Source organism: Podarcis raffonei, chromosome 2, assembly GCF_027172205.1.
Source record: "Podarcis raffonei isolate rPodRaf1 chromosome 2, rPodRaf1.pri, whole genome shotgun sequence".
In the NCBI taxonomy this organism is placed as follows: Eukaryota; Metazoa; Chordata; class Lepidosauria; order Squamata; family Lacertidae; genus Podarcis; species Podarcis raffonei.
The window spans coordinates 126,289,744-126,314,888 of record NC_070603.1 but is presented as its reverse complement, the minus strand read 5'-3'; the positions used below and the strand labels follow the sequence as shown (position 1 = coordinate 126,314,888).

The 25,145-nt window shown below is 51.0% G+C and overlaps 3 protein-coding genes across 4 annotated transcripts in view; 2 read left to right on the top strand and 1 right to left on the bottom strand.

The window, feature by feature from the left end:
- Positions 1–25,145, top strand: part of LOC128409548 (zinc finger protein OZF-like) — a 317,248-nt gene that overhangs the window by 247,971 nt on the left and 44,132 nt on the right. The window lies entirely within an intron of this gene.
- Positions 5,879–8,106, top strand: LOC128409557 (beta-1,3-galactosyltransferase 4-like). Its single transcript, XM_053380146.1, has one exon. It carries the CDS (start codon positions 5,954–5,956, stop codon positions 7,007–7,009), a length of 1,056 nt encoding a protein of 351 aa, XP_053236121.1. The 5' UTR covers positions 5,879–5,953; the 3' UTR covers positions 7,010–8,106.
- Positions 8,133–25,000, bottom strand: LOC128409568 (WD repeat-containing protein 46-like). The gene is given in 15 exon segments (XM_053380161.1): positions 8,133–8,495; positions 8,959–9,072; positions 10,113–10,208; positions 10,418–10,512; positions 11,081–11,228; positions 12,332–12,485; positions 16,036–16,129; positions 16,335–16,494; positions 18,821–18,971; positions 20,471–20,575; positions 21,409–21,470; positions 21,577–21,664; positions 23,695–23,807; positions 23,918–23,998; positions 24,930–25,000. Coding segments are annotated over 15 exon segments (1,608 nt in total). The 5' UTR covers positions 24,963–25,000; the 3' UTR covers positions 8,133–8,381.

Sequence of the window (25,145 nt, the reverse complement as noted above, 5' to 3'; positions counted from 1 at the left end):
CTGGATTAATTGCAGTTTCCGGGTCACCTTCAAAAGTAGCCCCACGCAGAGTGCATTGCAGTAGTCCATAGAATCATTGAGCTGGAAGGGACCCCAAGGGTCATCTAGTCAAACCCCTGAAATGCAGTGATCTCGGGGGGGGGGGCACTAGGGGGCGCATTGGAAGATGGCCGACAATACCATCTCTCCGACCCACACGGGGTAATTAAGAGGCTGTTATGGGAGTAGGCAGCCTCCCTTGTTGCCCCAAGGAAATGGGGAACACTGCCCTTGCCTGCTGTGCCCATAAATCACCCCCTAATTCGAAAGAAGGGGGTGAGGGCCCTAGGCAGAATGCCCCCGTGTGGACCTCGGCTCTCCTGGACGCTGTCTCTGATCGCGCACTAGCTGCAGCAATTTGGAATAATTAATTACAAAAGATGCAAAGGCACATATTTCAAGTGAACAAGGGGAGTGAAGTCTGCTAATTTAAGTGACCTCTGCGAAAGAAGACGACGGGTTGGAGAAACAGGAATATTTTACGATGAAGATACACCAAAGGCTGGGTATGTTGACAACGGGGCTGAATGGGGGGGGACCTTTTTTACTTCCCTTCTATGTGATTTACAAGAACCCCTCCTCATTAGAATCGTCGGTTGAACTGACCCAAGCAGGATGATTAAGGTCTGTGTGGAGATAAGCTTTAACCAAAAGTATGCTTTATGGAGATCGAGAAGCAATAAAAGCTTTTGGAATGGCGCAGCAATTAATTCGGAGTCGCCATCTTGCCAAAGGATTTATAGCCGGGAGGAAGAATGGACTTGTTCTTAGACTGCATTCCTAGTGAATCTCCTCAGAGGTTTTGAGAAAGGAGGCAGATGGGTGAAGATTAATGACGCTAAGACTGTTTTGATGCATGGAAGTGATGTTATATGGAAAACGTCTGGATATGGCTACTGGACAAAAAAAATAATATCCACGCAGGATTACAAACTGTTCTAACCAGCTTGCAGAGACTATCAGAGGTCACAAAGAGAAAGGAAAAATATATGAAAATAACAACAAGAGATGTGGAAAAACAATAAGAAAGGACTGGATAGTACTGTGAACATCATAAGGTTAGATTTGTGGACATTAAAACAGCAGTAAGAAGCAAGAAGTTCATTGGATCCCCTTCGGAATTTGAAATATGGGTACCCCCAACAAAAATTTAAAAATCGGCTGTGTAATTTGGAATTTATGTAATTTGGTTTGATTTGATGTGATTGGTCGGTTAATAAAAAATTATTCTTAAAAAAAAAAAGAAATGCAGCGATCTCAGCTAAAGCTTCCAGGACAGATGGCCGCCCAACCTCTGCTTGAAAACCTCCAAGGAAGGAGAGTCCACCACCCCCAGAGCTTTTAGTGTCAGAAAGGTCTTCCTGATGTTGAATCTCCTCTCCTCCTGGTGAAATGCATGCAGCGGTTTCTCATCAGGCTTGGCTTCAGATCATGGAATATCTTGAACTTCTCTCCTTAATTGAAAAGGTATTAGCCGAGGCCCAGCGCCTCTCCTGATAGCCTTTTGATCCCCTGGGAGTGAGTCATGATTCCTGGAATTCCAAAGGATTTGCATTGATTTATTTCAAAAACAATTCACACAGCTTGGCTCCGTCTAGCTCGTTTGTTAACCCTGGCTGGCAGGCGTTTCAGGGGTGGGGAGCTGTGCCCTAGCCCTTCCTGGGGCATTCTGCATGCCAAGCTGAAGTGAAGGCCCAAGACAGGTGTTGATCATCGTGTGAGCTGCGCACAGGTGGTCTGAAGCGAGGGAGCAAGCTACCACCATTCCTGTGGAGCCTCTTTTTATTGAGACAAATATGCAAGCTAGGCAGATACATTTTGGGGCTGTGACCTTTACACATCTTCCGTCCCAAAATCGTGGGGTGGTACAAAGCTATTTTGGCACCTGTTCCACAGCATCATTTCCTCCTTGCACAGTGTATGACGAAGGAGACAAAAGGTCTCAAAGGAAAAGGTTACAGACAGGACACTGCTGACTGCTGAGACCGCAAAAGGTCAGACCCAGCGGACGATGTTCCGGCAGCCGTGGCTTGTCTGAGAGGGCGTTGTTCTTGCACCCCAGGGTCATGCGTGCAGGCAGACGTGGGTGGCTGCTGGTGGAAAGCGTGCTCCCTCCGGACCCCACTCCCCGCTCCGCGATATCCCTACACCAAGCAAGTGCTCTAACCATGGAGCCACGAGGGCCCTTTCCGTAAAAAATTAAAGCAAGCTTCTAGTCCCCTTCGGCAGACAGGCGGTCTGAAAATTTTAAAAAATAAAAATATTTATTCCCAGCCCGCGCTCTGCTCTTTCGCCTCTGTTTTTATTTATTAAATTTGCAGACCCCCCCTCGTCCGCTGATCGCAGAAAAAGAGCACAGGGTGAAAAATACAGCATGCATAATAAAAACGAGAGCAAACCAAGGGGTCCCACAAACACATTTTGCTTTTATATTGTATTGGAAGCCACCCAGAGTGGCTGGGGCAACCCAGTCAGAGGGACGGGGTAGAAATAATTAAATTACTAGTAGCAGTAGCATTTAAAAGGGTATAGAAAAAGCCTGGCTGAAAGGGAACCTTTTCACTTGGCAACTAAAGGGAGCAGAATCCACGGAAAAGGTTGTCCAGAGGGAGAATTTGGGGGTTTCAGAGCGGCTATGGAAGAGACCCCTTTCTCTCTGGGAGACCCCCACCCCTAATATCTGGAGGGGAGAGAAAACTTAGGGAACAAGCTGTACTGCCAAAATGATTAAGGTTTTAAATGACAATTTTAGGTTATATTTTAGTGATCAAGATTTAATATATTATTTTAAACTGCCGCTATATCTGAATTGTCTCTGAAATACCCAATTGCAATTCAATGTATTCCCGTTGTGTATTATGATTTTCCTGATATTGTAAGAGAGCCATAACTGGTCTGTGACCGTAATAACAAAATTCTATTCTTTTCTGGAAGGGAGGGTGCGTAGAGACCACCACCGCCTGCAGCTTTCAAATAAGGGGCCTGGCCTGGCTGTGTGGCGCAGTGGTTAGTGTCAGAGACCAGGGTCCAAATCCTGAGGCTTGGCCATCATGAATCTGTCGCCGGGTGCGGGTTGCTGCCTCTCAGCCTGGCCCGCCTCGCAGGGCTGTTTTTGTGGGGAGGAAAACGACTTACGGCCCTCCTCCAGCTCCTCGTTGGCATAGAAATAAAACCAATGAGAAGAAAAGGAGGAAACGTGTCACATCAGGAAGAAGTTTCTGGTGGCGAGAGCCGTTTGAGGGTGTGGGCTTTCCATTCCTTGGAGGGTTTTCGGCAGGGGTCAGGTGCCCGTCTCTCTTCCATGCTGCAATGGAGATTCCTGAATTGCGGGGGGGTTGAGCTGGATAACCCCTGGGGGTCCCTTCCACCTCTTGTTGGGAAAACGCCCGGGAGGGCCACCACCTTTTCAAGACACCGGGGCGTCTGTCCGGTGGCCACTCTCTGGCTATAAATCTTCCTCAGTCCAGAGAGACCAGTGACAAGTGACCCCCTCCCTCCTGAGAGGAGCACACCCATATTCTGGCATCTCATTGCAGAAGAAAGAGACAATCGGAGCTTTAAAACTACCGGTACTTTATTCAATGGTCTATATACAGAGAATCCATCAGCATGTCTGTGCTCTCTCAGCAGCAGTAAAGGTAAAGGGACCCCTGACCATTAGGTCCAGTTGTGGCCGACTCTGGGGTTGCGGCGCTCATCTCGCTTTATTGGCCGAGGCAGCCGGCGTACAGGGTCATGTGGCCAGCATGACTAAGCCGCTTCTGGCGAACCAGAGCAGTGCATGGAAACGCCGTTTACCTTCCCACCGGAGCGGTACCTATTTATCTACTTGCACTTTGACGTGCTTTTGAACTGCTAGGTTGGCAGGAGCAGGGACCGAGGAACGGGAGCTCACCCCGTCACGGGGATTCGAACCCTGCGACCTTCTGATAGGCAAGCCCTAGGCTCTGTGGTTTAACCCACAATGCCACCCGCGTCCCCTCAGCAGCAGTACAGAACAACATCTCACACAGAAGTGAAAGTAACTTCTCTCGCAGTCCCCAACAGTACTGAGACTTCCTTTCTCTCGCTCTCAGACACTCACATGATATAAACAACCATAGTGCTGCTTGCAGAGCAGCTGGTGAGATAAAAGCCTAACACCGCTATGGTTCTATAACACTATGGGGATTTTTTGGAATATTTTTTATTAAGAGTTTCAACATAACAACTTATAAAAAAAACATCATCCTCATTCATTTTTTCCCCTCCCCATTTTCCCCCTCCCCCAAAAAAGAAAACCCCCACCCCCAGACTTCCCTCAGCTCCTCTCTCTGGTTTTTCAGCACATATTATTCTCTGCATATTGTAAAAGTGCAAAGATCCTTAATTTATCTGTGTTTATATCACCAATAAAAAGTTTGTGTATGCTTATTCCAAACCTGCCGAGGAGTCCAGTTCATTTTGTTTAAGTACTTTGCATTCTTCCCATTCTTCTCTAAAGTCACAGTTGTCCTTATCACGTCGTTTGTGTGTCAATTTCTACAACACTATGACTCAAAATCGGGGGGCTCCCGAGCCCCCAAAGCCTGGGCACGACTGCGGCTGCCTGTTGGGCGCAGGGTCTCCTCGGAGGCGGCGGGGACGCGCAACCAGCCAAGGCAGAAATAGATTTAGGACAAAAGGAGGAAGGTGAAGGGCAGAGGGGCGGAGGGAGCCGCTGCTCCTTTGACTGTCACTCCCAGATGAGTAAGATTGTCTTGCCTGAACAGGATCTTACCAGCGACTCCGCGAGTGACTGGGAAGGGCAGTTCTGGTTCCCCACGTCCTTGCATTGGGGACATCTGGGCGGGAGCTGAACGCGCGGAGGGCTTGCCCAGTGCGCCTTCCTCTTGACACGTGTCTCCCTCTCGTCCCGAGTTCGGGCTCATTCAAAGTCCACGACGCCTTTGGCAGAGGCTGCCCTCCAATCGGAGCGCCGGGCAGGCCAGCGAGGGCCGGATTTGCCTTGACAGAGGCCGGCGGCTGCTGCACCCCGAGGCAGCTGTCCTCCTGGGCGCGGAAGGGACGTCTCCTTGCGGACCAGGGAAAGGTGAGAGCGGGCGGGGATCGGGCCCACAGAGGGGGGCGGGGGGGGGCCAAGCAGCAGGAGGAGGCGGCTGTGGGGGATTTTGAGGGGGGGGGGGCAAAAAAACAGCCACCACGCAGCCTCCAGCATCCCATTCTGGCGCCCGGACGCCTGGGTCCCTTGCAGCCGCATTTTGAGGGGGAGCGGGGGGAGAGGTGGCTGGTGGAGCACAGCTGCAAGGCGGGAGGTGAGGGAGGCAGGCGGAGGACCCCCCCTGTATTTCTTCCTCTCCCCCCCCCTTTTCATCCTCCCTGCCGAAGCGGCCTCGCCCTCCTCCATCTTCGCATCTCTCCATCCTCTCGGCCTGGCGCGCCCCTCCCTGGTCTTGGGGGGGGCTGCTCTTTGCAGAGATGGGCTGCGGGGAGAGGGGGGGGCTCAGGTTGCAAGATGGGGGGGCGGGACAGGGGGAGAGGCCAAGGTGGAATGGCTCAAAGGGAGGACGCATCGGTCGCGGTTCGGAGGAGGAAGCGGCCTCAACCTGTTTCTCTCTCTGTGCGCGTCTTGCGCCCCCCGCCCCCGCCCCCGCATCTGGAGGGCAGGGAGATCTTTTTGCATGCATGCGGGGGGGGGGGTGGCATGATGAGATTGCAAGATGGCAGGGGCCCAAATATTGCGCTTGCAAGCGAGGCGGGTGCGGCGATGCGCAGAGAGAGGCTGGCAGCGCGCGAGGGGAGCGGGACCCTTCTGGACTTGGTGTCCCTGCGGGGGGGGGGTGCAAGCCGAGAGCGGGGCGGGGAGGGTCGCAGGAGGCAGCTTCTCCCACCTCTCTCCTTCTTCTCTCTTGCAGCGTCTCCGCCCCCCAGCAGCATGGCGCTGCCCCCCCCCCGCCGCCGCCCCCGCCTCCTGCTGCTGCTCTGTGGGGCCTCGGCCCTTTCGCTGGGGGTCCTCTTCCTGGCCGGCGGGGCGCACGAGGCGCTGCTGTCGCGCTCGCTGCCCTACCTGCTCCCCTCCAGCGGGGGGCGCCCCTTCTCCTCCTCCAGCTGCGCCCCCCTCCTGCCCTCCGCCCAGGCCTTCCTGCTGGCGCCCGCGGGCGACCCCTGTGCCCTCCGCACGCCCTTCCTGCTGGTCCTGGTGGCCAGCGCGCCAGACCACGCCGCCCGGCGCCAGGCCGTGCGGGACACCTGGGGCGGGGCGCGGTGGGCCGGCGGGCGCCCCACCAGGACCCTCTTCGCCCTGGGGGTGCCCTCGGAGCCCTCCCAGCAGGCCGCCCTGGAGCGGGAGGCGGCGCAGCACGGAGACCTCCTCCAGGGGCGCTTCCTGGACACCTACGCCAACCTGACCCTCAAGACCCTGGCACTCCTCGGGTGGGCAGCCACGTGCTGCCCAGGCGCCTCCTTCGTGGTCAAGGCCGACGACGACGTCTTCCTCAACCTGCCCGCCCTGGCGCGCCACCTGGGCGCCCTGCCCAGCCCCCCGCCGCCCTACCTGGGCCGCATCCACTGGTGGGTGCGCCCCAACCGCGACCCCCGGAGCCGGCACCACCTCCCGGCCCCGCTCTACCCGGCCGACACCTTCCCCCCCTACTGCAGTGGCACCGCCTACGTCCTCTCAGGGGAAGCCGTGCCAGCCCTGCTGGGGGCGGCACGCCATGTCCCCCTGGTGCCCCTGGAGGACGTCTTTGTGGGGCTGTGCGCCCGCCAGGCCGGCCTGGCCCCCCTGCACCTGCCCCACATGGCTGGCTCGGAGCACTTCCCGCCGGACGCCTGCTGCTACAGGGAGGTATTGTTCAGCGTCCATGGCGTGGCGCCGGCCGAGATGGTGGCTGTTTGGGAGGAGGTGGGCACCCACGAGGGGGCGTGCAGCGCCTGGCAGAGGGCCCTGGGGCTCGTCCGCTGCAAGGCCCTGGCGTGGCTGGCGGCGTGAGGAAGACAAAGACTTCACCGGAGGAAATCTGCACCCTTGGGGCTCCTCCAGAGAAACCTCAGCAACTTGGGGCACCGGGAGCGGCGCCAGCCAAGCTCATATTGCTGAATTGGCAACTGGTTTTGCAGAGTCAGAGGTGGGAGCCCCCAGGGGTCATCTAGTCCCACCCGCCGTGATGCGGCAACTGGTTCATTAAGCAACACACAAAGTCAGCAGCATTTCTCCAAGGACACGCCCAGCCCTTCCTTCTGCCTGCAGGTGCCACAAGCAGACGACTTCGGTTGTGGGGCAGAGGTGTAATGACAGAACTGGACAATGGGGTGGGACCCCCAAGGGTCATCCAGCCAAACCCCCTGCAGCGCAGGAATCTTAGCCAAGGCTCCTTTTGCAGCAGGATTTCTGCCACTGGATTTTGGGACCTGGGACATTCCCCCGCCTTCCCTGGACGCTTTTTGGTTTCAAAAAACGGCCATGTTACTAGTCGTCATGGATTTGGATGTGATATCCGAAACGCATGGGGTTGGGGGGGCAGCCTGGGCTGTGGGTGTCACCTTCATGGTGGGGGTCAGAGTGGGGCTTGGATGTGGGAATGAAGGCACCTCTTGCACCGCCAGGTCACAATTCTTGGCCCACCAGCCCCAGCCGTTCGTCTTCAGTGACCGGCAGCCGGTTTCTCTGGACTGCGTCAGAGGAGGGCCATTCCTTCTCAGCAGAGACGGTGGAGCCTGAGCACAGCCACTGACAGACTGACTACTCACCCACTTGTCTTCGAAAGCCGGCCTTTGCTGCCTCTAGTGGGAGGGAGTTCCATAGGGAAAGTGCCTGCAGGATCAGGCCAATGGGGACCCATCCAGTCCAACATCAGAGAGAGATGCATATTATGGGGAGCCCTAATAATAATAATAATAATAATGATATGAGCGTCGTCTCGCCCAGCCCCCTGCCCCGATGGGTGTGAAGTTGGGGTGAACAGCCGGCTGGCAGGGCCTGAGCCCCAACATCCTTCCCAGCAAAGTGGACTCATCCGGTGGCATTCACCGCCTCCAACCGCAGAGGCACAGCATAGCCGTCGCAGCCAGGAACAGTAATAATAAGAAATATTTATTAAAGAGACTTTCCCAGGAAGGGTTTTATATTTTATTTTACAAAAAAAAGAGCACAGGTCCTTCGCAGGAGATGCCCAAAGGCCATCGAGGAAGAACCAGAGGGGCTTTGGGGAGGATTTCGACCCCACGCAGCCCCCATCTCTTCCTCGCAGAGGGAACGCCAGCAGGTCCTGCCGCTGGGCGGGGGGCCGAGAGAGTCCTTTCCACCCCGGGGGGGGGGGGCGGCTGCTTCTTCTTTTCTAGCCAGACGGCCCCCTGCCCCGTTTCTACTTCTGGAAGCGGTCCAAGGCCGACCTCTGACCTTGGGGGGCTTTGGGGGCCTGCGGACATGGTCGCTGCTGTCCCTTTTGGCGCTGTGAGATGCTCTTCCGAATGGCCGTCTGTGCAGAAAGGAGAAGAGGGGGGGAGACGGGGGTCACGGGCGAAGGAGGCAGAGGGGATGTTGGAATCTCCGTTCGACTGAGCTGATAAGGCTCATCTTTGGAATCGCCTCCCGACGATTAATTGACGACCTGATCCTTTGATAAGGCCTCAGGCACGTCGTCCCAGCAGAGCATCAAAACAGCACGCAGAAGGATGAGATAGTATGAGCTACATTGCTATGCTTTATTTTCTAGCTACGCAGAGAGCAAAGAAATATACATCCTCTCCCTGCGAGAGCAGAGAGCAACTGAACAAAGGAACAAGGAAACAGGAAACCACTAACGTCACATCCCGTCTCCTTTCCCATGAAACTGGAAGGTCTCTGGAATGTAAACAGAGTCCTGTGACTCCCAGCAGCTGCTCAGTCAGAAACAGAAACAGAAAGGGAACCAGAGGGGATTCTGGGAGAAATGCACTTACGCGCTGCTCCTCCGCCGCCACCTTTTTCCGGCGCCGGAGTCTCCCCACGGCCGAGTCGCGGCCCTTCGTCCGCTTCCGGGGGCAGAACTTGACCTTGGCTTGGGGGTCGTAGCCCTGAAGAAAGTCGGAAATACAGTGGTACCTCGGTTCTCAAACTTAATTCCATCCCGGAAGTCCGTTCCAAAACCCTTCCAAAACCAAAGCGTTCCAAAACCAAGGCCCACTTTCCAGCAGAAAGGTATGCAAAACAGATTAATCTGTCCCAGACTTTTAAAAACAACCCCAAAAAACAGCAATTCAACATGAATTTTACTAACTAACCAGGCCATTGATCCATAAAATGAAAGCAATAAACGATGTACTTCAGCCACACAATCGATCAATCAGTAGCTGAACTGGGTTCCACAAAGTCACAAAAACGAGCCACAAAAATTCAAAATAAATAGCAAAAACAGACAGACTTCAATGTAACACTCAAATCAGAGCACGTTCGACTTCTAGAAAAAGTTCACAAATAGGAACACTGACTTCCAGGTTCACAATGTTTGAGTACCAAGGCATTTGGAAACCAAGGTACCACTGCATCCGTTATTAAACGGAGATGTTCAGGAACCGAGATACCACTGTTCTGTAAAATGCACCTACCGTAGATTCTGGCGTATAAGACAACTTTTTAACCCCGGAAAACAGTTTAAAAAGTCGGGGGTCATCTTATATGCCGGGTATGGCTGCAGTGGGCGGCGGGCTCCGCTCCGTGCTGGGAGCCGAGTGCCGCTGCCCAGCAAAGCTGCCGAAGTGTATAAGACGACCCCCCAAATTGGCAGCTGCAGCTGGGGGTTCGTCTTATACACCCAGTCACCTAATGAGCCAGAATCTACGGTATTTAAACATAAAAATAGGTTTAGTATTTTACCCCACTAGTATCCCGTTTTGCGGCTGGTCACATCGTATTTCATGATTTACGTGTGTAGTCCCATAACAAACACACACACAAACACACATACATATATATGTGTATAATTTTCTGAAAAGGGGTCTCAAAGCCGCCACATTTTTGGCAAGTCTCTCCCCCCATTACCAGCCTGTCCCCCCCATCAGGCTACCCAAGGACAGACCCCCCCACCCAAAATCCCCCCTCGCCCCGGAAGACCCACCAGTCTTTCAACCCGCTCCTTCTGCCGCTGCTCCAGAGAGACCCTGTCCACGGTGCCCAGCTGGCCGGGATCCAGCGAGATCAGCTCGTGCGGGATCTGTTGGAGGGAGGGAACGAGAGTGAGATGAAGTGAGGGCCCTTCTCCGCTTCACCTGCGGAACTCCCTGCCACAGGGGGCGGAGCTAGCGGCTGCAAAACGGTTGGGGAAACGGAGCCTCCAAGTTCAGGGGCAGCCTATCTGAGTCGCAGCAGGGAGAGAAGACGGCCGGCCTCTGCGAGGACAGGGCCCCGATCCTCCTTGGGTACCTTCTCCAAGAGAGCCTTGACCTCCCACTCCTGGCGCTGCTTCCGGCTGCGGAAAGGGTTGCTCTCCAGGGCATCAAAGTTGGGCTCCCCGGCTCCTGCGGCGTGAGAAAAGAAGGGGTGAGTCAGGAGGAAAAGCCGAGGGGGGGGAGACTCAAGACCCCCTCTAAGGCAGTGGGGGAGACCCAGCCCATCTGCTCCACCCTTCCCCTTGGGCTAATCACAGACACACTGCAAGGGGGTTGGGCTGGATGACCCCCAGGGTCCCCCCGCTAGGATATAGTTCCGTTCCACCTTAAAAGGGAACAGGCATGACTGTTGTGTGTCACATGCCTGTTTACTTCCAGCTCAGTCTGCTGGGAACTTCCGCTGTGTGTTGCTTCTGCTATGTCGCAGTTTGCTGGACACGAAGGGAAGCAGACGTGTTTTTTCCTTTGCTCCTGAACTATGCTGAATAAATGTTGTAAATGTGCTTACACATGGCTCAGCCCGCCATGTGTGAAGATTTACTCACTCTGCTGACAGAGCGTCTCTAAAAGTATCTGAGGCTCATGTCGCTGCTTGATGCTGTTCCTAGGGAGACCGGTGATTGCCCGGCTGCCAGCCCGTGGCTGGGGGCCTGCCTGATGCCCCCGTCTCCCCGGCAGTATCCCCCCACCCCCTTACCTGGCACCAGGAGGCTGGCAAAGCCTTCTCCGTGGCCCACGCCCAGCACGTCCTCAAAGGGGCAGAAGCGCAGGGCGTGAGCTGGGCGCGGAAGGGAGTGGCACAGGTAAGGCCTCGTGGGCGGGCAGGAGACAATGTCCTTGTACACCTGGGAAGGGAGAGAAAAACAGATTTTGGGGGGCTGCCGACTCCCGGGCTCTGTGGGGATGGCGCGACGCCCCTGCGAAGAACGGCGGCAGCTTTCCAGTCGGGGTGAGAGGCAATGTGATAGAAACTTGTACAATTACACCAGGCAAGGAGAAAAGTGGAGAGATCAATTCCCCCCCATTCTGGCGCAGCACTCAAACTCATGCCCGCCTCAGGAAGCTGAATGTCAGGAGATTCAGGACAGGTTAAACCGCGCAGTTAAACTGTGGAACTCCCTCCCACTAGAGTCAGAGAGAGAGAAACACCAACTTGGATGGTTTTGATTGGACAGATCCGTGCAGAAGCCGGTTGATGGCTGCTGACCAGGGTAGTCCTGATCTTGAGTTCGAATCCTGATTTGGGGGGCATCTGGCTGGCCACTGTGGGCCTGATCCAGCAGGCTGTGACTTCTGAGATTCTGGCTTTACCTCCATCTGATCCAAAAAAAGCCCCTTTTCAAAGCAATTTACAAAAAGTGCAAAACTCAGCTGATTCACAGCATAGAAGGGGACACCGGAGGGTCATCCAGCCCACCCCGCTCAGGGCAGGATCCTACAACTTGCTGCAGCCCTGACGATCACTTAGGATACCTGGATGACGATGACGATTTATTAAACTTGTATGCCGCCCTATACCTGTGAGTTTCAAGGCAGTTACAACATAAAATCACAAAATACACCATAAAAACCCCTTTAAAAACATAATTGCTTCTGCACACTGCTGCCTTGCCAAGCGGATTCTGGTTGTGCTAAGGAACACAAAAATAAATCAGGCCCGTCTTGTCTGAATAGGAGTCAAATACCCCCAGGGACAGAGGAATCAAGGTAGACTGTTATCGACCTGGAGGCTCCATAAGGACCTAGGAAGAGCCTGCCAGGTTATGCTCCAAAGCGACACGCCGTCTCCGCCTTGCCTGAATTAGAACCCGGTGCCGGATGTGGGGCTGACATTCAACAGGGAAAGTGAAAAGATTCAATAAGCCCCTCAGGCTTTAGGATTTGAGGGAGACGGAGCCACGAAGCCCACCCAGGAAATGTGGGGAGTCCCCCGCCTGCCCCCAGTTACCTGGATGACCTCCTGGCATGCGGCCCCCAGGAGCCCCCGCTGGCTGAAATCTAGCTGCCCGGCGCCGGTGGGCAGCAGGAGGGAGTGGAGGCGGCGGTAGGTGCGCAGGTCGTAGATGTGCAGCTTCCGGTCCAGCCCAGAGGTGGCCATGTAGCTGTGGGGAGAGGAAGCAGAGAGTTGTGGGTCAGGAAGGGACCCCTGGGGTCATCTAGTCCAGCCCCCCTAAAATACAGGGGTTGGCAGAGCTGTCGTTCTCATAGGCGCTAGGTGGCACCTGTTCTGCACTGGAAAGAAGATCAATAAAAGAGATAACAGGACAACTAAATAGTCAAGGCTGGGGGAAATGTAGGAAGTCGTAGAAGGGAAAGTGAAGTTGCTGAAAGGTGCATATAGTAGTCTGCTAGAATGTGAAACAAAAGATGAAGAGGTGAAATCAGTCATGATTAAATGGGCACAATATATAGGTCATAATATAATGTTTGAAGATTGGGTAAGATTGTGGAAAACTGATTTAAAATTAACAGACTGCTCTTTGCTGAAAGAAAACTACAGTCAGACCTCGGGTTGAACGTGCTTCGGAATGAGCGCATTCGAGTTGCGCTCCGTGGCAACCCGGAAGAAACGGAGCATGTTACTTCCAGATTTTGCCGCTTGCGCATGCGCAGACGCTGAAAATGACGTCGCGTGCATGTGCGGAAGCGTCGAAAAGTGACGCGTGCGTGCGCAGACGTGCCGTCGCTGGTTACGTTTGCTTCTAGATGCAAACGGGGCTCCGGAATGGATCCCGTTCGCATCTAGAGGTACCACTGTACATGAAAATGATGTGTGGATGGTATATAACACCAGTGAGGAAGAATGTATAAAACTGGCTCTAATATATGTTGGAAATGTAAGGAAAAAGAAGGGACTTTTTACCACATGTGGTGGTATTGTAGTAAAATTAAAAAATTCTGGGAAATGATATACAACGAGTTGAAGAAAATGTTCCAATTAACATTTGTAAAAAAGCCAGAAGCATTTCTGTTAGGGATTGTAGGGAAAGACCTGCCAAGGAAAATGAAGAACATATTTATGTCTGTGGCAACGGCGGCAAGAGTCTTAATAGCACAAGGATGGAAGAATGAAGAAACCCCGACAAAAGAACAGTGGCAAGAGAAATTGATAGACTGAGCAGAACTGGCAAAATAGACGCACAAACTATGCGACAAAGACAACTGTGACTTTAAAGAAGAATGGGAACCTTTTACAAAGTACTTAAACAACAAAATGAGTTGGACTGCTTGGCAGGTTTTGAATAAACATACACAAATTTATTATTTATAACATACAGTTAGATAAATTAAGGATCTTTACAATTTTATAATATGCAGAGAATAACATGTGCTGAAAAACCAGAGAGGAGCTGAGGGAAGTCTGGGAGGGGGGTGTGAGGGTGGGTTTTTCTTTCTTGGGGAGGGGGAAATGGGGGGGGGGAATGAGGATGGTGTGTTTTTGATAAACTGTTATGTTGAAATTTCTAATAAAAAATATTCCAAAAAAAAAAAAAAGGCTGGGGGGAAATGTGGGAGAAACATACGCTGAAAACCTCTATAAGAATAAAAGAAAATTATTAGCAAAGGGAGATAACAGAAATTGCTGGGTTAAAGCTGACCGAAAGTCCAGAGGTAGCATTATTATCAATTTACGAGGGGGCGGAAGGTTCACAGGCTAGGAAGGACTTGCTCATAACATTATTGACAGCTGCACGAATTATTATAGCCAGGAAGCGGAAGGGGCAAGCAGAATATAAAATGGAAGAATGGCATAAGGAGGTGTGGGGTATAGCTATTAATGATAAATTAACATGTGCCATTAAGGTAAGACGGGGAATACAGAGGAGGAATGGTTTTGAGGAGGAGATACAGAAAGTGTTTGCAGAATTCGTACTGTTAAAACAGAAAAGGGGTCAAACCATCGCACGAGGTGCTGAAATTCTGAGAGGCTGGATTGTCACAATGGAATGGTCTCATTCATATTCATATATATATATATATATATATATATATACACACACACACACACACACACACACACACACACATATTCATATATATATATATATACACACACACACACACACACACATATGCGTTCCCCCATTCTCATATATATATATATATATATATATATATATATATATATATATATATATAAGAATGGGGGAAAGCACTGTCTGAGTGGCCAGAGAAGGGGCTTCTTTGTCCTGGGGTGTGCCCCCCTCTTTAAAAATCTTGTAGGAAGCAAGCAACTCCCTTGAACAGCCCCACTGGGTACCCATTTGTTCCGGATGCTACAATGACTTAGGGCCAGGCTGTCTGAAAAACCGCATTCCCTCTTATAAGGCTGCCCAGGTTTTGAGATCTTGGGGGGGGGGCTTTTCTTGGTCCCACCACCCTCCCAGGAAGACTTGGGCAGGACAGGGCCTTCTTGGTGGTGGCTCCTCCCAAGCCTGGGGACCCCAGACTGGCTCCTGCCTTGTTGTTCTTCTGCTGGCAGCTGAAGGCTGTTTTATTCCCACACTTAAGGTGAATAAAGGGGTCAAACCATCGCAAGAGGTGCTGAAATTCTGGGAGGTTGGATAGTTACAACGGAATGGTCTCTGGGGTGGGGTGCACATTTTTATTCTTCTTTATTTATGACTTTAAAAAGGGGTGGGGAATAGAAATAAATCCTTTCGGCGTGCCACCACTGACACTTGGCAACTCCCTGCCTCTTGAATCCGGCCCCCGCAAGCAGCGTTCTCGCACAGCCCAGCCTGGCTCAGCTTTGCCCTGTGTTTCGGCCCGTTTTCGATTTCTCCTTCGGCTGCCGACAATTTTTTTGCTATCACGATTTATTGCATTTGCACACACCTCCCGTCATTTACTATTTGCTGTTATCGTTGAATTTGCACTCGCAGGGCAGTTCGCAAAACACAGCAATGCCGAACGAAGCAGAAACGAGCCAAAGCCATAACCCCGATCCCGCTGAGAGATTTCAAAGGACACTGTTATGACAAGACCCCCCTCGTGGCCTGGCTGATGTGGTCCAGAGGAAAGCAGAGCGAGACGTTGGCAGCAGGAGTTGGCAGAAGAAGACCAACCAACCGCCTTCGGGAGCCCACTCTGGAATTGTGTCGGGTTTTCTCCCGAGCCTTTCCTTCTCCCAAAGAGGTCCCACAACACAGTGGAGGTTTAAGATCAGAGTTGTCCTAGAAGGAACATTTCACCATATGTGGTGGTAATGTAAGAAAGTAAAAAACTTCTGGGAAATCATATATAATGAGATGAAAAAGATGTTGAAATATACATTTTTTAAAAAACCAGAAGCATTTTTTACTTGGTATTACAGGTGAGGATATTAATAGGCAAGATGTTAAATTGCTTTTATATGCAACAACTTTAAAAAGCCCTTGTCACCCCATCCTTGGGGTTGAAAATTCCTCTTTGAACCTGTTGCGCAATCAACTTTGGTCTACAGCTATTTGCTCCGGTTGGGGGCTGGGCTCCTTCCTTTATTCCGCAGGGACTGAGCAGCCTCGCACCTAGATTCTTACGTAACACAGGATTGTGGCCGCCGTCACACGCCGACGGTTTCTGGCAGCCAAGGGGAGACGGAAGGTGCAGAAACCGCCCCAGAGAGAGCAGGACTCGCATTTTGCAAATGAAAATAATCATTTCACTCACGTGCCAAAGCCGTCGACCGCCAACGCCCTCACGGCCCCCTGGTGGCAGAGCATCCGAACGAGGGGCTCCTTGACGTTGGGGCTCCAGAGGGTCACTGTGCCTATATTTTTTTGGGGGGGGGGAGAAACGATCAAACCGGGAAGGGGAGGGCTACTCCTGCCTGCCATCGGCTCCCTCCTTTTCCGTCAGTGGCTAAACACCAGCTACAACCGCCCCCCCACCTCCCTCCTGCCCCACAAGTCCTGCTCGCAGGAGCCCAGAATGGCCAGCTTGGAAGGGACCCCCAGAGGCCATGCAGCCCAACCCGCCACAGTGGGAGTCTCACCGTTGCTGTCCCAGGTGGACGATGGCGTTGGAGGGGTTCTGCGCCATGACCCCCAGCCGGCCCCCCTTGGTGCAGATGGTGGCCACCTCCGTCCCCACAGAGATATCCAGGTACTGCAGGAAGCCCGTCTCGCTCTGGGAGGGGGGCCACACAAAAACAGAGGAGAGAGCTTTGTAATACACAGACCCTCGCATCCAAGGGGGGGGTCTCTTTTCTGTGGGCAAAAGCACCCACCCACTCAGGAGAGACCAGGTGCTAGATCAAGTCGGGGGGGGGGGCAGTTCTTATTTAGGAGAGGGTCCTGACCTTCCCCCAAGACTGGCCAGCCTGACTCACAGCCGCAACCAAACCCACAAAAGGAGGGTTAGGCGGAACAATCCTCGCCTTGCCCCGGACACTGCGCCATGGAGACAGCTTTGCTAACTCTTCAAAACTGTCTGTCCGGCCACCGTGGAGGCCCTCTCAGCCGGGGTCCCGTACACGCCTCTCCGCACTGCGGGAGAAGATTTATTCTTGGCCCGGGGAAAATCATGGTGCCGGGGCATCTAGACTGCTTGCACCTGGATAAGTTGCGAGTGCAAGATGGCTGGGTGATTCCACCTGGCCCAAATCTCCATGCTAACTGCCACTGGCATCCGGCCAGGATGGGATTGTCCCGGCTAACAGAAGAGGAGCCAGGCCGGCAGTAATCTCTGCCGCATGAAATCTCTGCTGGTTGCTGCTGGGCTGCGCTTGGAGCTAAGTTTGAACCTGCAACCAGGATCTGGACGTTGCTGTGTGTTTTGCTGTGCGAGCCAGGGGGCAAGTCTCTATTTAAAGGAGTAGCCCTGTCAGGGCTCTAGCAGGAGATTGTGTAAATACCTGTAACTGTGTATGCTCAAACCTGTCAGTAAAATTAATAATTAATAATAATAATAATAATAATAATAGTATTTATGCCCCGCTCAGCTGGGAGACCCAGCCACTCTTGGCAGCTCCCAACAGAATATTAAAAGCACAATAAAACATCAAACATTAAAAACTTCCCTAAATGGGGATGCCTTCTAAAAGTCCGATAGTTGTTTATTTCCTTGACATCTGATGGGAGGGCGCCACCACCGAGAAGGCCCTGCAACCTCGCAGGGAGGGGACCGCCAGAAGGCCCTCGGAGCTGGACCTCAGCCACTGACTGAAGTCCGCCACCTGTTTTTCTCTCAAGTTGTTCCCACACCTAGCTAAAGATGCTTGCCACATATTTAATCCCTGGGTGGTGACTCCTGCAAGCTGAGAATGGATTACTTGCAGGCGTGGGTTTTGCCCAGACATGTATATCTGAGATTCATTTATACGAAACACAGGAGGTTCAGTACGCAGGAATTAAGAGCACCACCTATGTATTAGATGAGTTGACAGACGGCTGTCCTTGTCAGCTCTTCCAATGATATTTGTGGGAAGCTGTGCAGTGGCCGGGGCAACCCTGTCAGATGGGCAGGGTACAAATATAATAACAATCAGAATACTACTACTACTACTTTTCCTTTTTCACATTTTATTTGTGTTTTCCGTTGGTCAATTAAACTACAGTGGAACCTCGGAAGCCGAATGCCTTTGAACTCGAAACTTTCGGCTCCTGAGTGACTGAAACCGCCCTGTGGAACACCCTCCCATTAGATGTCAAAGTAATAAACAACTATATGACATTTAAAGGTCATCTGAAGGCAGCCCTGTTTAGGGAAGTTTTTAATGACTGATGTTTTAATGCATTTTTAATCTTTTGTTGGAAGCCGCCCAGAGTGGCTGGGGAAATCCAGCCAGATGGGCGGGGTATAAATAACATGTTTCTGCTGCTGTTAACCCGGAAGTAATTGTTCCAGTTTTTTTTTTAGTTTTTTAAAATGTATTTCTATTAAAGATTTTCTTGATTTACAAAGGTATGTGCAATGTCTCTCGTATTTTTTTCCACGTAACACTTTTTTCCCCTTCAAATTGGTTTCACTTGTTGAGACATTAGGAAGAACAGGGGGGAAATTGTTCCAGTTTTTGAACAATTTTCAGAAGCCAAACATCCGGCGTGGCTTCTGATTGGCTGCAGGACGCTCCTGCAGCCAATCAGAAGCCGTGCTTTACAAGTTGAACGGACATCCGGAACCGATTGTGTTTGACTTCCAAGGTACGACTGTTCTCTCAAAAGGAGGGAAAGGGGAATCCACAGGTTGTAAGACCCTGTGCAGATGCATAGAATAACAGCTTCGTAGAGGCAGAAGGGAGACCCAAGGGTCATCTAGCCCAACCCGCCCCCCAAGGCAGGAATCGCAGGGAAAGCGTCCCTGGCAGATGGTCCCCACCCCTAACCTCTGCTGAACAGCTTCTACTGCTGAACGGTTCTTGCTCTCAGAGGTCCAGAGAGAGGGGATTGTTGGAGGTCAGGAGAGAAAGATAACTGCCCCCCCCCATCGGGCAGCCCCAGTGGGCCTTCCTCACCGCTGTGGCCAGGAGGAAGTGGTAGGGCAGGAACTGCATCCGCTGGACCCCGTGGAAGCGCTTGAGGCAGTTGAGCTCCACCCCCTGGTTGTCGTAGACGTAGAGCCACTTCCGCTGGGCCACGGCAAACATGGTCTCCGTGTGCAGCCACCTGGGGAGAAAGGCGGCCTCAGGGGGGAGAACAGAAGGGCGGAGTCAGGAGGGGCACCTCGGGGTCATCTAGCCCAACCCCCAGCAACGGAGGCGTCGCAGCTCAGAAGCGGAAAGAACCAGGGGCAGGTACAAAGGCAGGCTGGTTACGGGCAGGAGCTACGAGCCAGTGAGAAGCGGTAAGGCTGCCCTGAATTAAGTTGTGAACCGCCCTGCAATCTATGGATGGAGGGCAGAATGCAATTGTAATGAACCACAATACAGTGGTACCTCTGGTTGCGAACGGGATCCGTTCCGGAGGCCAGTTCGCAACCCGAAAAAAACACAACACACGTCTGTGCATGCTCATGTGCAGGTCGCGATTCGCCGCTTCTGCGCATGCCCATGACATTATTCTGCGCATGCAGCGAAACCCAGAAGTAACCCTTTCTGGTACTTCCGGGTCGCCGCGGGACGCAACCTGAAAACGCACAACCTGAAGCAAACATAACATGAGGTACGACTGTATTAATCATAGTCATAAAGAAATTTCATGAGAGGGGCAGCTTCCCTAAGCAGACTATGCATTCACAGTCATACCTTGGAAGTTGAACAGAATCCGTTCCAGAAGTCCGTCCGACTTGCAAAACGTTCGGAAACCAAGGGGCGGTTTCTGATTGGCTGCAGGAAGCTCGTGCAGCCAATCGGAAGCCGCGTCGGACGTTTGGGTTCCTAAAGAACATTCGAAAACAGGAACACTGACTTCCGGGTTTCAATCGTTCGGGAGCCGATTTGTTCGGGAGTTGGGGCGTTCGAGTTCCAAGGTACGACTCTTGAGATTTCATCTCTGAGCTGGGGGGAGGCAGCGACAACCTCACCGGGAAGATGAGAAGCCCTTGCCCTGCAATGTGGAGACAGGAGTGCCAGGAATACCTGGCAAGGCTGTCGCAGGTATTTGCCAATGGCAAAACGTTTGAACCGTGGAGGAAGTGGCTTGGGAGGCGAGACGAGAGGAATGGGGTGGGAGGACAGAAAAGGAACTGCTCTGAGATCTACGGATAAAGGGCAGTATATAAATCTAATTAATAGATAAAGGTAAAGGGACCCCTGACTGTTAGGTCCAGTCATGGCTGACTTTGGGGTTGCAGCGCTCGTCTCGCTTTATTGGCCGAGGGAGCCGGTGTACAGCTTCCGGGTCATGTGGCCAGCAGGACTAAGCCGCTTCTGGCAAACCAGAGCAGCACACGGAAACGCTTCCTGCTGGAGCAGTACCTATTTATCTACTTGCACTTTGATGTGCTTTCGAACTGCTAGGTTGGCAGGAGTAGGGACTGAGCAACGGGAGCTTACCCCGTTGCGGGGATTCGAACCGCTGACCTTCTGATCGGCAAGCCCTAGGCTCTGTGGTTTAACCCACAGCGCCACCCGCGTCCCAATTGATTGATAATAGATGTGCAATTCCTGCTTGCCCCCCCCCCAAAAAAATTCAACACGGCACCCCCACGCGTTTTTGCCACTCACGCCACGTCTGCGATGGACTCCATGACGTTGATCTCGCACATCAAGGCCTTTGTGTGCCAGTCGAGGGCCGCCACGTGGCCCCTTCGGCCCCCCAGGAGGAGATGCCTGCGAAGGAGGAAGAGGAGGATTCCCCAAGGCAGGAATCTCAGTTCAATCATACAAGGCAGAAGGCCGCCCAAGGAAGGAGAGCCCCCCGCCTCCCGAGGGAGACCTGTAGGGGTGCAAATATCCAGAGTGGGGGGGTCAGGTGGGATTGCTATGAGGAATTATGAAAAATGAAGCATTGTGTCCACGATGAACGCATTGCGCTGACTGGGTTTGATTCATGGACAATCGTTTCTGATCGAATCCCCCAGGCCTCTCCACCTCGGCCATTTGCTTTCTCTACACCTGACAGGCACGTATCAGCATTCTGAAACACAGGCCAGTTGCTTCCTCAGGCATCCTCAGCACATAAAGATAGTAGGTTACTTTGATGTAGTTTAATCTTTAGATAGATCTTAAAGGCCAGGAAGAGAGTTCACAAGGAGCCGGTAAATACTGCCATCCTGTCTCTCCCGTTTATGACCTCCGGGGTTTTGCTGAATGCATTCCTCCTTTTATTCCTATTTTATTTACTCTGAACTACTATGCATGCTCAAGTAGGAAATAGTATCTTTGTAGTTAAAAGAATTTCTTCTGATCAAACTTTGTCCTACGTAGGGGTTTTGAAATGCTCAGAGGAAATCTGATTGGTTCTTACGAACACTGTATAAAGGGTTCTTTTGTGAATAAAACGACCTGGGCCGAGGGGTGGAGAGGATTATTATTATTGGCACTCCTCCCAGAGTCTTGCTGGTCGAGCCTCGTGTGTATTTTATTAATCAGAGTCCAATCCTTCCTTTGCTTTGGGAATGCTACAAGATCGTTCCACCGCCAAACAGCTCTTGCTCACTCACCTGCCGTTGCGCGTGTAGTCCACCCGGTACGGGCCAAACTGGTTCAGCCGCAGCTCAAAATGCTGGTGAGAGGAAAGCAGGCCGGGGTCAGGCCCTGGGAGGGGATCCCCACATTGAGGAAGGGGGTCCCCTTCCTCAAGACCCCCACATTGTCCCCTCCCCGCCTACCTTTGCACCGGCGGCCAGGTCTACGGCCTCTGCGATGTCGGCCTGGGCGATGGTGCAGGTGTCTTCCCCCTCATCTCCTTCCAGGAACCTGGCGGGGCAGAGGGAGAAAGTGAGGCAGAGTTGCACCCCCGGAGGCAACAGCCTACTATGGTCAGAGGCCGCGACGATGCCGGACCCCTCAGGAAACGAAGGTTAATTAGGCAAGGGATATTGAAACACGTGAATGGGAGAGACCGTGGAAGGAGGACTTAAAACTTGCGGCATGTTATAAACAAAAAGAGAACTTTATTCGGAGGGGGGAAATGAGGATGATGTATTTTTGACAAATTGTTAATTGTTGAAATTCCTAATATAAAATATATTTTTTTTTAAAAAAAAGGAGAGAGGGGTGGGTGAATCTAGCCATTTCAGTTTCACTGCGTTTCTCGTTTTTCAAATCCTTAAGTTAAGCCCCACAGATTTCCACATCAGTGCGTTATTATTATTATTATTATTAATTAAATTTTCTGTTTTATAATTTAGAATACTTATTTAAACATCCTTAAAATACCAATGACTTCCTTCTTCTCTTTCCATGGTTCATTTTGCGTTCCATAAAGCCCTGCATATTTTACAAAAACTAAGCCACTCAGTATTCCATTATTACATCCATCAAAACTTATTTACACTGTTGAATTTATCTTTATGCTGCCAACATTTTCAAGTGTACACAATTTCCCCCCCATATATTCAATAAACATTTTTCAATCTTCTCAAAAAGAGAGAGAGAGAGAGAGAACACACTATACTCAAAGTGTTGGTGCTGACCTTTCAAGCCCTAAATGGCCTCGGTCCAGTATATCTGAAGGAGCGTCTCCACCCCCATCGTTCTGCCCGGATGCTGAGGTCCAGCGCCGAGGGCCTTCTGGCGGTTCCCTCATTGCGAGAAGCAAAGCTACAGGGAACCAGGCAGAGGGCCTTCTCGGTGGTGGCGCCCACCCTGTGGAACGCCCTCCCATCAGATGTCCAAGAAATAAACAACTATCTGACTTTTAGAAGACATCTGAAGGCAGCCCTGTTTAGGGAAGTTTTTAATGTTTTACTGTATTGTGTTTTTAATATCCTGTTGGAAGCCGCCCAGAGTGGCTGGGGAAACCCAGCCAGATGGGCATGGTATACATTAATAATAATAATAGTAACAACAACAACAACAACAACTACTACTACTACTACTACTACTACTATATGAAAAAGATGTATAGGTGGCATTTAACGTCTAACAAACCAGCAAAGATGTACAAGTCAGAATAAGATACAGGTTGGAAATGGGTACCTTTCATCATATGTGGTGGAAGTGTAATGTAGCCAAAGCCTTCAGGGAAATGATTTATAATTAACTGAAAAAAATGTTGAATAAATCTTCTAATTTAAAAACAAACAAACCCAGAAGCTTTTCTTTTTGGAGTAACTGGTCCAGAGGTACCCAAAGATCAGAAAATCTTATCCCTGTACACAACAACTGCAGCCCGGACAATTTGTGATCAGAAACAGGAGGAAGATGCAGTACCAACAAAGAAACTGATGGAATGTGTAGAAATGACTAGTTTAACAGGAAGGATAAGAGATCAGGAAGGAAAAACTTTTTAAAAAAAAGGAATGGGGGGGAAATGTGGAATATTTGAAAAATTACTGTAGGCAACTTAAAGACGTTAGCAGGATTGGAATTAATTGAGCAGTTTATGTACACCCGGAAGGGAAAATTAGGAAAGAGAAGGATTAATTAGAATAAGAAGCAAAAAAGGAAAATGAAACGAGCCTTGGAAGGGGGGTGGGAAGGGAAGTCGGATATGTTTTAAATATGTTTTAAATTCTGTAATTTATATAAATGTTGTAAAACTGAAAACGATAAAGTAAATCTTGTTTTTTTTAAGGAATTTTTTTTTAAGTAAATGAAGATTTCTTGGCACCATTTGCCTGCACTGAACCAAACATAGCCGTCAACGTTTCCCTTTTTTTAAGGGAAATTCCCTTATTCCGAATAGGATTCCTCGCAAGAAAAGGGAAAAGCTGACAGCTACGGAACCAAGGCTCACCCACCGCCCAACAGCCTCTTAAATGCAGGTGCAGAAACTACATTACCCAGCATCCTCCAGGAGAAGCATCTCCATCCGGGCCGCCTGCTTGGCTGCTGCCTGGGCCTTCTCCTCCTGCCTGGCCAGCTGGCGCTTAAGGCGTTTGTTGGACACTATCCCCTGTGGGACATGGGAAAAGGGGGGGTCAAAGATGATGGTGGCCCGCAGCTCCCCCCCCACACCTAGGGAGAACATCTCCGCCCCCCCCCAGGAAGGCCAAAGCGCCTCACCAGTTGGCCCCCGGCTCCTCGCTGGAACTTGCGCACTTGCTCACGGCTGACGGAGGCCGGGCCAGGAAACGGGTCCACCTTCTGGAAGAAATCACAGAATCACAGCGTCAGAAGGGGCTCCCCAGGGGCCATCTAGTCCAACCCCCTGCAAGGCAGGGATTGCAACAAATGCGAAAGAGAGAACCAGGCGGACGTGGAATTGGGGGCAGGTTGTATCTCCCCCCAAAAAGATTCAGCTCCTTCCCCAGACTTCCTAAATTCGAAGGGACCCACTGAAGGCCATCTAGCCACCCCCTCCTGCAATGCAGACCTACTTCCCTTCATACCCGATATTCTCATGTATCATATTGTTGAAAAGAATATGATATATGAAAATGATATATTGTTGAAAATGATATGTTAAAAAACTAATTACATATCATTTTCAACAATAATTAAACATACTTTTATATCTTATATAGTTGTTGTTTTTTTATTTCCATCAATCACATCTGAAAATTTTCCAATGAGAGATCACACTAGACAAGAGTTTCAAAAAGCATGGGGGAAATGCAGAGAATACATCACAAAACAGTGCCCTAAAATACATACCCGGACTTGTTTCGATTAATGTCTGCAGGAGACTTTGTGGATATTTAAGTTATAATTAGAAAAATCTCAACAATTATTCATAAAGGAAACAGCTTATAAGAAGTAAATAAGGAGGCCAGATACAGGATAAAAGAAGTGTTTTGTTTGGTTGTTTGTACTGTGGTATGTTATGCTTATTGTATTTCTGTATTTATGTTGTAAATAAAATTTCCAATAAAAATTTAAAAATGAACCGAAAATTTTCCAATCTGTTCACTTAATTTACATTTCTTACTTTCACTATTGCATTTAAATCTCACAACTAATATCTCTATTCTTTCTCTACTTTGCAATGTTTCATATATTACACCTGTGAAATTAGCGAAAAGGGAATAAGACAAATAATAAATGTTGGAAATGCAAAGAAAAAGGAGGACCGTACCCCTGACATGGTCTTCTTCCTGCCAGGACCCATCGCCTTCCTTGAGAAGGCCTCATCCTGCCGCGCCTTCTTGCCACTCTGTTCTGGGTCGGCTTGGGGGGCTTCGCCCTCCCAATATCTCCTGACGACCTTCTTCTTCTTTGGGGCGGCGGAGAGAAAGAGGGATTATCTGGGGTCAGACCATCAAGGAAACTAGCAAGAGGCCAAGTAAAACCG

Bases quoted from the DNA above. Each gene is read 5' to 3' on its own strand.
- LOC128409557 (XM_053380146.1), top strand. From the start codon at position 5,954: ATGGCGCTGCCCCCCCCCCGCCGCCGCCCCCGCCTCCTGCTGCTGCTC.